The sequence below is a fragment of the Danaus plexippus genome, chromosome 2 (genome assembly GCF_018135715.1).
Source record: "Danaus plexippus chromosome 2, MEX_DaPlex, whole genome shotgun sequence".
NCBI lineage: Eukaryota > Metazoa > Arthropoda > Insecta > Lepidoptera > Nymphalidae > Danaus > Danaus plexippus.
In genome coordinates, this window is record NC_083537.1 from 9834099 (window position 1) to 9846204 (window position 12106).

General features: G+C 30.9%; 1 protein-coding gene across 2 annotated transcripts in view; it reads right to left on the reverse strand.

Moving 5' to 3' along the window:
- Positions 1-4435: 4435 nt before the first annotated feature.
- Positions 4436-12106, reverse strand: part of LOC116779599 (neuroligin-4, X-linked-like) — a 67345-nt gene continuing 59674 nt past the window's right edge. The window contains exons 12-15 of one of the 2 annotated variants that reach the window (XM_032673966.2): positions 7692-7872; positions 6526-6653; positions 5952-6028; positions 4436-5489 (exon numbers count right to left, since the gene is read on the reverse strand). In XM_032673966.2, the coding sequence (XP_032529857.1) occupies positions 5400-5489; positions 5952-6028; positions 6526-6653; positions 7692-7872 (476 nt within the window). In that variant the 3' untranslated portion in view covers positions 4436-5399. Of the gene's footprint in view, positions 5495-5951; positions 6029-6525; positions 6654-7691; positions 7873-12106 lie in introns of both variants that reach the window. The other variant, XM_032673967.2, reaches the window with a different exon arrangement.

Here is a 12106-nt window from a genome sequence, read left to right on the forward strand (position 1 = left end):
CGTGACGGGTTACAATCTATTATTATTATTATTATTATTATTGAACGTTGACATCAAACCACTCCAGATTATGTAGATAATATTTTAATGGCCTGGCGGAGGATCTTGCGTTATCTTAATTAATATAATAGAAAATATTTCATTGTATAATTAATAGTTCTTTATAATTTAATTCCGAGAAGCAAAAAGTCTCGAAAACTTTCGAGACAATAAAATATTTAAATTAATTTATTCCCCATATTTTTATGATTACAACGGGGAAAAATCCTAAAGAAAATGTTTGAACAGATGACCGAAATTTTGTATTTCTTACACAAAATTGGTTTATCTTTTTGTAACGATAAACTACTTTAAATTTAGTAAAATCACCACGAAAAATGTTGATGCATTAGGTAAACAATATTCTAACAACGAAGTCCGATAACGCGGCCCTGGATCTGCATCTAGGTAGACCCAAGTATGTCAAAGTTACGAGAGACTTTAAAGCTATTTTTATTACTTATAACTAAATTTCATTGCATTTCTCATATTTTTATTACAACCAAAAATATTTTGCAGAGGATTATCGGCGAGCATTCAAAAAGCATTTTAAAAAAAGAAGAAAAACGTAGTTGAAAATGCAGTCAGTATACCATTTTAAACTGAACAATGAACTAAATTATCTCTTGTTAGTCAAATTTCAAAGCTGTGTAGTTAGGATGTTAACTGAAAATAAGTCAACTTTTATGAGCATGGCTTTAATAAGCTAAAGCTCTCAGCTTCTACACACGTTGTTTTGTTAAACGTGTTTCTAAAAACGTTTTCATCATGTTTTGCAAAACAAAATAGATAAGGAAAACTCTTTGTCCTAAAAATACTGGTCAAAATAATTTTGACATTATGATTCGGGTTGTCTATATTTCAGTTGCTTGTATAATTTAATTAACAGTAACAAAAACCAAAAAACTATAAAAAAAGAAACTCTTAAATACAAACGAAAAAAGATTTATAATAGTTGTATTGATATAATTTAAATTATTTATAAAGTTGGTATGAACTATTAAAGTTTATGTTTTATAGCCTGATACGAATCAATCCATAAACGACATCCACTTTAAACAGAAAAATAGTAAAACGAGAACCAGTAATGAAAAGAGGTTTCGTTTGAAGCCATGAAACCTCGAAATAAGAACATTCTTTCACTTGTTTATTGGAGACGGGATTTTTATTACCACATGTTTTCATGCCTTACGAATTATAAATAGCAAGCCATATAACTTATAAACCTTCACGAAAATAATTTGGAAAATGAAAAAAAGACAAATCTTTGTGAGTTATTGCCAGATCACCATCTATAGTATTTTTTATAAATTTTACCCTTTCGTGAAAAAAACTTACTTTGAATGTATATTTGTCGAATCTGTTTAAAACTACACTTTCAGTTCAAAGTATGTATTTATGTTTATATCTATCGAGTACATAACTTAACTGTATTTATTTCTTATATATTTTATGGAAAGAAGAAATTATATTAGAAGGAAGGTGAAAAGATTTCAAATAATAGTTGAATTGGGTCATTAAAATGATAGTGTTTTGTTTAAAAAATGATTATATGTAAAACAAAGGTAAATAATTTTAAAAAAGAAAATTTTATTTATTATTATGTCTTATATTATTTCAAGTCTAAACGCCTTTTATTTAAAAGAGTTTTCAGAGTCTATGTCATTTCGTAATTATATGTACGGGTAAAGCTTATCGCCTATATTTACTTTATAAATAGCGATAATAATTCATTTGGTTAGTTAATGAAACTATATAACAAATTGAGATAAATATACCGTTAGTGTTTAAATATAATAACAATATTGTGGTTTATGTATCTCCTAAAGTACGGTGTTCAACAGCGGCAATTATTGATATAAAGTAAGGACAGGAAAAATTAGAAAGGAATCAGTTACTACATATATGTATATACGTCGCGTTTTGGGACGCAAATGTTTACGCGATCCCCTAGATCTAAGTTTAATTCTCTGTACGAAAATATTTATATAAATTAATCATTCACTTGAGTTACAAAGTAGGTAACACATTGCAAGACTTAGTCAATATACGTTCAATGTAAACTCATAAACCTTTTGCAATTAATAATTTGGCAACATAAAAGACCACTCAGACACTAATCCAAAACAACACTTGAAACTCAAGAAACAGTCTAAAACCTTTAGTTAGCCTGCACAGGAATTAAAACAGGTGTAGTATTTAATTTAAATTTATTTACCGCACATACACATGAACAGTTCCCCTTCATAACTTATATTCATGAGGAATCTATTTGACTTGACTTCAACACGTTATTTAAATACCACCAGAATAAAAAAGAACCAATACATTTTACGTAACTTATTTTCTGGTCACAATACAAGACTCAACAAAGCATACCGATCCGCTCCGTTAAGACTTAGCTAAAGATTTCAGTGACTGAAAAAAAGATTGCGGCGCTACACTCACTTTACTTGAAAGGGTTTTTATGAACTTAGTCTTGTGTAAAACTGAAGGCTTTCTTCTAGAAAATACCAGGTTTCGAATAATCTAAGAACTGGTTTTACTTTATTTTAAAATAGACAAATATGATGACATATGTGTCCTGTAATCTGTATGTTTAATAAAAAGTAATTAGGGAACATTTTATTTCTTACGTTTGTTTTTATTTCCTAGTTATAACACAATACTAAGTCTAGTTAGAGAGCTGTAGGACTATCACATCTACATGTTTATAGCCTTTAGACTCCTTATAAAGTTCACACCGAGACGTGAATTAAATGCACTCTCCTCTAGAAGCGTGTCCAACAACAAAGGAGCATTCAATAGACTTATTCCACTTCGATTCCTTTGACTTCTTTTGTTGGAGTCGACTGAAATTTATGTAAAATAAGTTTTATAGATCTTATTATTGTTTTAACAGACTAACCTTTAAATATTTTATGAAATTAAAATTTACGCATATTGTTATTTTTACTTTACGTAATTAATTAAAAATACATGTAAATTGGTTTGATCATTATAATGTTATCAGTTTTTTTATTCTATGTGAATTGATATGAATGTATGTATGATAAGGATGTATAGCTACCCACAAGGCTCCTGACGTAGTCATGCATGCCGGAGTTCTAATGCAGTCAGTGAAGCGCGCCGTCCGTCCAGCCGTGACTGGTGACACGCTCTGCCCGTCACCACACATCCTCGGTCACACTAACCGCCGCTATCTCCTCATACAGCTCTTATTAATTAGTATTTGTACTTTATAAGTAATGTAATCTCTCCAATATGTCACAAATTAATCTCGTTTTTTGAAGTTCAGAATTTAATTATTTATATTTTATTTTTAAGAAAAAATAGAATATTCAAAAAGATAGATCGCTAATATAGTATACGCTTCCTCATCGATGTTTTCAATAGTAATTTACTTCATCCGTACTCAACACTTAACTCTTGTATCAACATTTTAATAAGCTGTCAATATTGAATGATCCATCATAGTAATTATTCAAATATTAAACAACGGAATTGTATTTCAATAAAGTGATATATTGCCAATTACAATTAGTTACAGCCTAATATAATGACTCCGTCATGTGTCTTCTGATGGAGACTATAGACGAGACGTTTGTCTCATATAAAAGCAAATCACAACTATTGATCGGAGCATTATCTCTGCAACTCTGAAGATATGGCTTGAGTTTAAAATGAATTAAGAAAACCCGATATGAATACATAAAACGAATTCCACATCAAATATTTTCGCTTTAGGTCATATAAAATAATTAATTGTTCTATATAAAATTCTTGACTGTTCCTGAAATTATGAAGATTAATAGTACGCCTCCGTATAGTGAAACCAGAGCCAATTAATTATTTGTATATCAACAATATTGTGGTTTTTATTTATATTCGCAAAATATTTCGTCAGTTTCATTAAGATTAAGAGTAAAATACTTAAAATCTCAGAGGTTTGTAAGTTGCTGTATGTTATGGCTTTGTCGTAATTATTTAATAATGGTTCCCACCTACTACTCGGTTCGCTGTCCGTCACCGTTCATCTCTTATAGTTTTATTGAGCTATTAAACTCTTTTGCTCTAACGTTAATGACTACTTGACCTACTTTTCCGGAGATCCTCAATGAGGTTATCTGTTCAATCTATTTTACATTTTCCATCGAGGCGGATATTATTATAAATAGTAATATAATTTTAAATATTGTAGAATATTTCTCGAATTTTCTATGACATCGTTGATAGCAGTCAGTGATTTAAATTATTATTATTATTTAATTAATTTCCTATTAACAGAAATAATTTTGGTAACTTTCATTGACGTTGTATGTTAGAGTATGTTAATGACGACGCGTTTTAAGGGTTTTAAATTTGGGGTTTGGCAGAAGTTTAATAAAACAAAGGATTTCAGGAAAGTGGTTTAATAAAACCTTCTCTTCTTGAGAATTTAGTCACAGATATTCACGTCCAATCTAATATTTACAGTATTTTACTAATAAATTTATTTACAGAGTGTTTCCTTGAAAATACTCGCCTTATGTAAAAAAAAATAGAAAATATAATAAAATGTAACATTTCTAATACTTTCCTTGAAAATTGTAAAATGAATGGAATTTAAAATAAACATTAAATATAAAACAAATATATAAAGAGGTCATAAAAACATTTTAACAATCTTTTGATGGTATTTAAGAAATTCACTAGCAATTTGAAAATTTATCTTATCGAGAAAGTCGTATAAATTCAAGTTTATCAGAAAAATCGTTCTCTATCTTTTTAGTGATCGATCTATACATACCTAACCATATTAACATAACAGTTCCTTCTTTACAAACATCTAAATACTTTTAGTATGAGGTAAATATAGAATATCATATTATAGAAGTATCTATTATATAAACTACGTATACAATATTCTTACATCAACTAAACACATAAATAACTATCCGTATAATTATGATACATACAACAAAGTGAATAGATTTTGAAAGATAACAAACGTTGCACTCGAGCCGCAAAACATTAATTAAAAATTCAATTGTTATAAAGTTAGATACGATATTGTAACCAATTCTTTTTAGGGGAAGACAGCTGTAGACATCTCATTAAAATTAGTCGTCAAAATTAAGCTAGCGATAAAAACATTGATTATGAACTTACAAGTACCCTTTATTTGAACTCCATTTGAGGGTAATATGTTAAGATTAGTCGTTAACTCACCCTCTTAAGCTTCCCAAGTGTACTTCACAATATACATATGCATTATGTAAGTTTCATCCACAATATATTGGTCAGAGTATAACACGTACACCAAGTCACATAAGGAATTCTTTGCGACTGATAACTCCAAGCCAGTCAACCATTTAACACTAGAAGTCATCTACACAGAAATCTCTTGTATTTGAACGCGTTTTTTTGGCGGCGCGTTTGCCGGTCTCTCGCTTAATTCTGCCTCGCTGCTACGCTGTGAAAGTCGAAAATATGTTAATAAATTTAACATGGAAAGATAGTTGTAATTGCAATTCATAATTATATAGTAATGTGGAGAGTCATTAATATCCGTGAAAGCTAATAGTTGCGAAATTTAAATCAGTCCTTTAATCCGATACACTGGACAAGCATCAGAATAATCCAAAGTCTAATTGTGCGAATTCCAGCAATGAAAGCGTATCAGTGCGCAATAATGAGTTGCAATAAGCGTTGAATTGCGACGTCATCGCCTCCGCTTGTACGCTCCCATTTTGTCCGCATCAATCACTTCAATCGCTGGAGGAATGGTCGATGCTAGAAGCGACGGCGATTATATTTGCATTTTATTATCTCCCTTTAAATAGAAACATTCTCTAAAAAGAGTAAGTCTATAAGAAAGTACAAATAATTATCGCAAATTCAAAATAAATGCAGTTGAACAATAGTTATACCTTTAATGTACTCTTCCTGGGTGATGTGATAGTTGGCTCGGCTATGGGAGCTGAACCACTTCGGCTACTGCAGCTACCTGTTTTGAATTTAAAAAATCTTTATAACAATTGGTTTTCACGGCTTCTTTATTTTCAATTGCAGCCTCCATTGGAAATTATTCCAGTCAAAGATCACATCACAGTTATTGTACAAAAGCTTCAAATAGAATCAGGTAGATTTTTTTTAAAAAAGGCGTGTTGTCGAATAAATGGTTGGGGTGGTAGCTTAAAACTAGGAGACGTACATAGATTGCTTATCATCTTGTTGACCCGCTTCATGTGTAATCAGTCGTCACATAAAATGCAAAGAGAAGACAAGTCACATTTCAAAGTGGTATAACCAAAACCCATCTGACTCTCCCCGAGTCTATTTCAGAAGGTCACATGGACAAAGTTGTACGAAAAAGAGTATTATTATGAAAAAAAAAATACATATATATATAAACATGATGCCACAAAACACACGGTTCTACGGTGGGTAATCTCAAAATTAATCAAATGTACATTTGTATGTATGATAGTTTAGTTAACACACCTTCCCTTCTCGGTCTTCTATTAGCTCTTCGTTTCTCTCGCTGGAGATAGATCCCCGCGAACACGAGAAGGTTCAATGCCAAGAGGAAACAACCCGCTCCAACTGTGACGCCTAACGCCACCGTGTAACTGAATTAGAATTACATATAATTATTATGATTAATTAAATTCCCTCGAATACTTACTTATATAATGTACAATTTTAATTACTTTTCTATCTATAAATGTCGCTTTGTTACTGATCATTTGACGATTCTATTAAAATAGATTTTTATTAGTATAATGGAATTTACTATTTGTATCGTAATAATCGTAAAATACTTAGACTTTGGACAGAAAACAGATAATTCTAAGAAGCTTATCTGACAGCAATTTCAATTGGAAAACTATATTTCTAAGATGTTCCTTACTTTTATACAAAGCATAAATGGAGCCGAGGATATATAGCCAGCCTCAATAGCTTTTAGTACAGCCGAGTTAAACATAAGGCTCTTTAGAAATGGAAATATTATTTACAGCGGAGCATCTATTTGAAATATTGCACCATTACTCGGGAGTCCGGTTAATTTAGCTAGAGTTCGGGTCATCAATTACCATTATCAGAAGTAACCAGACTCGGAAAAAACTTGGGCGTCTGAGAAATGGATTCACATTAAGACCTTGTTTGAGACAAAAATTGAAGAAGGGAAACAGGTAAACACATCAACGAAATTGTTCGCTGAAAACGCGCTGATCAATCTTGTTTATAGCAGCCCTGGGACGCACTGACGCTCATCTGCCATGCCATGTTTGTTCAGAACAAATTTATAAAATGCGGAGAAAATATTTGTAGATCAAATTTAAGGTTCACCATAATGGGTTCATCGAAATCTTTTCCTCGAACATGTTTGTCAGTAATTTAAGAAATTGTTTTAGACCGACATACGCTTTCTGTTGGCTTCATAAAATAAATGTTAAATTATAGCAATTTTAAATAATACCAAACCATACGAGTATGTCGTATATTTTAAATTTTAATGGATATCAGTAAACTGATATAAGCTTAAGTGATTTTAAAAACATCAGAAACTCAATTTTTATTTATATTATAGCAGAGGAGATTACACCAACCTTGAAACGGTATAAATTGAAAGCTCTTTTTTAAATGTATATATCTATGATAGTCACCTATAGTATTGGGAGTCCAAATTAGTCAAGGAGTCTTCCTTTGGTGTGGGCTGTGGTGTAGTCATAGCGGAGAGCGCTGGTCGTGCCGACGGTGACGGCTCGCACTCCTCTACTTCAGGCTCTTCTTCAGTGCTCTCCTCCTCCAAAGATGGTGTCGTATGTAACTCAGGGAATATTTCACCTAGAATATTTTTAATTTTTAACAAAACACCTCGACTTCTGGGTGGCAAAATACAAAATGAAGAGTGTTTAAATTCGTTATATTCATACATAGTTGTTATGTCAAACAGTGGAGACATTTAATAATTCATAAACTGTCGCAAGCGACGGTGAAGCTCTAGGTAAAAACTTGTTATCGAAGTTGGTACTAAAAGCGAAATATATCTGATTTATTTGAAAAAGGTAGAAACATTCGAATTTCATAAATTTTTCCGGAAACCTGTTAACTAATAAGTAAAAGCCGTTTGATATACAATTCCAAAGCTTTTAGTAATATTTTAGGTGTTGAGGGAGCTAAAAAATGTACTACCATAATAATTTTTCGACGTGTACAAAGTTGGGTGAACTTTAATAAATAAAAAGCGTACTCGCTGCGGGGAGATTTATATTGGAAGGTAAAATGTTCCCCACTATTTTCTGATTTCTGGCGTCATTCGTTGAAATTAACTGCGTCGTTCTGTCTTCGTATAGTCTTAGCTTTTGGCAGAGGTTTCGTGTAGTCAGTAAAATAAAATGAATGTACTTGTTTTCAAGTCATTTCAAGTACAATATGAAGTCTTATTGGTACGCTCTACGGTCATTGAATTAAGATACAATAATTCATACATAGTTTTTAAAACATTGTCTTATTGCTAACAAATGACATTAAGAAAAAAACATTGCAAACAATAAGAAATAATCCGTCTTTTGAGAAAACACCACAAGTGTACTTGTTACATTAAGTTAGCGAACAAACAGAACAGAGAATTTCTAAACTTTAAAGCAACAAAGCAAATACTGGAGGACGCGTCTCGTCGCAGCTGATGGTCATGAAATTTAAACTGTTTACAGAGTACTCGCACTCTTTGGGCACATGCGACACACTCAAATTAATCAAATAAAATCTGCATTAATAAGAAAGTATATAATATTAACTTCAACTTTCTATGCATATATAAGACGAGAATAATATATACTTTTATTAAAACACACGACAAATAAATAGGAAGTCGCCGTCTGGGGTTCGCCCTGAAGTGAACTATGCATTGTTTTAAGAGTTGCAATTTTAATTGAATTTGTAACAGGAAAGGCGTCCGCAGCCCCCGACGGTGACTTTTTATTAGTGAGTGGTTTGTTGAGAACGTTATTTTTGTATTTTTATGTATCTCATAAAGTTCTTTGGTCCTTTGTGGGATAGTAAAAAAATAATTGTTTTTATAATATTCTTTGAAGACAAAAAAAGAACACATTCCAGACATTATTAATATATTTTTCAATATACCTATAAACCTATAAAATTACTACTTTAAAAAATTACTTTTTCAGTTACAGTATTTGCAGTGTCGTATAATATTAATGTTCTGACTATAATATCAATTCAAAAAAATGTTGCCATTGTAAAGTATCTATAACTATACACACTTTATAACTCGCCCATTATCATATCAATATTATTTTGGTGTGAGGTAAAATGTTTATTCTCAGTTGAAAATGCCAATAATGATGATACGAAGAACACAAAACGAACACAAACACAATATATCTATGAACTATGAACATCAACTCTCCACAAAACTGAAATCAAATGACCAGAAACATTATTCATCTTTAGTTACGAGTATATTAAAAATATTTCCGGTTATAATCAAAATATATTGAATGTACCTTCGGATCGCAATTGTCAGATTTTTATACGAAAAATTCAAATTATAATTTATATTCCTAAACAAATAAACACTCACGGTAAGTATATCAAAATACCTATCTTTCTTGTAAAAAAATACAATATTTAACTAATAATACGACCACTAACAAAGCATGCGATGGTAAATGAATCTCGGTAAAAGGATATCCAGTTTACCTTAAAGAATAATATAATTAGAAATATCAATTCAAAGGCTTAAAAACGTTTTAAACTTTCAAACAGTTTTAATTAAAACGTCTTTCAAAGCCTTTTCTTTAAAAAGAAACAGGAACAGAACAATCAACTGGAATTAAAAATTGGAATAAAGTTTCTTTCATTACAACGCCATCGGAACATCTTTTTGAAAATGATAAAAAACAAAATGGCGAAATTGAATGTGGGCTGGCGACGTTGCAATTAGTGGTCAACAGCTTTGTTCTAGGACTCATTATTCAGGAATTCGAGTCTGGTAATTAATAGCGGCTTCATCGACTGTTCTGGAACTCATTTTTTACTTCAACACCAACCCGAAACTATTCATCAGTGTGTCGCCATATTTTTAAAATAATTAACGAGGCGACCGTCTCACTCGCAGTGATACATTATATTCAGTGTTCAGTGAGATAATTCATTCATAGCAGGTTTTGTGGTTTAAGAACGCCTTTATGGAATTAAAATATTTCAGAAAATACGTCAATTTACTTTTTATGTAAAAATATGTTCACGATTATTCCGTATTTATTATATAAAGACGAGGGATGAAATAGATATTTCAGGGTATACAGACATTACAGGAGTTGTGATATTAATATACATCAATCCTTAGAAACTATTTCTAAATAGTAATTTTCTCATAAATAAAACGAGTTGTGGCTTCCATAAAATGAATAAGTAAAAAAGGAATAGACAAAAGAAACACACCGATTAAAAAATATATTTTATGTTTTTAAGAGACGTGTAATATATGTTTATCTGCAATTATATAATTTTTTCGTATATATTTCAGGACATACATTAATATTTGAAAGCATTGTGTCCTCCAAGCAAATGTAGCTTAGAGTTTCAGGAACCGGAGCGATAAAATCTTGTTTGGGAAAGGGATTTCTATAAACATCAATACTCGGGTCTTAAGATAAAGATATAAAGATGTTTATAGGAACACCTTCACAGTGAGAACACAATAAATATAGATTTAGGAAAAAAACAGCAGGTTTTGTGTGTATAATTGAAAACCGTTATGAACAAAAGATTTTTAGAAATGTTTAATAAATGAATTTACTTTAAATACTTATACATGCTTATACAAACGTTAAACCATCTTTTTGGTTTCGAACTTAAACTGACTATCAGGTAAATATTATACTAAACAAAAGTTTTAAACATTACTAGGAAACATATATTGTATGTATATAAATATTACATACGAATTAAATTGCCGCGATGAATCTTCCTTAGTCGAAATTTGCATAATCGAGATCCTCCTAGCCATATTAGGGATAACGAAACTAAGTAAACCGTGTATGTATACTACAAGTATATAAATAAGTATTTTTCACATGTTTAAAGAATAGACTAATAGAAAATAATATTACAAAAATATCAAATAATTTTTATTGTGGTTACGAATAAAAAATTTCAATAGACTGAGTCATAGGCTACATAAAGTACGAGTAATTCTTTTAGTGGATAAAGACTTTCTTAATTCCTTAATATGTTGTATGATATTTAGTGCCAGATGTTGTTGGGTTGATGAAAACTGCAACGCAAATAAAGTTATGCAATCAATTAAGTACTCGTGCTACTTTTTACTAACTTTAGAAACGAGGTCACTCGCTAAAGAGCAAAAGCTTTGAATGGTTGGGAAATTCAAAGTAAAGTAACCAAAAGGGTTTAATCATTTCAATTTTATTATAAAGCAGGTAATTATGGGCGAGGTTTTTAATTTCGTACCTCAGGGGAATTGTGATTATGAAACATTTATAGAATGATTCAGAATATTTATCCATTATTCTCATTTCCCTCTGAAACTCATCCCCTTCCTTTCTTACATTATTTCGCCAACAGGCGATCACGGCTCGGTTACATTGGTTTTGTTTGGAATTATTTTGTTTTGCATATACAGTGTCAAATATGATTTAAGTAAAACACACTTTGCCCGCGATACTAACAAATGACTTCACAGCCAGTAAACATAGGAACTTTGCCACAACCGAATGCACCAACTTATAATTGAAGTAAGCGTAAAATTTAAATGTACCTAACAATATATATTTACTTTAATAAATAAGTATCTCTAAGACTTATATCAACACAATCCTTTCAAATTCAAATATAAATCACATACTATCCTGGAAGATGTATTATTTTGAGAAAGGGATTAAAAACACACATCTGCACATAGAGACAAGTAAACAAGCGCGATAGGATTCAAGATATATGTAAGTACATCTATAATGAAATCACAGCTATTTCACGGAGAACTCATACTCTGAAGATCACATATCCAAATCACAATTCCAAATATATAAGACTG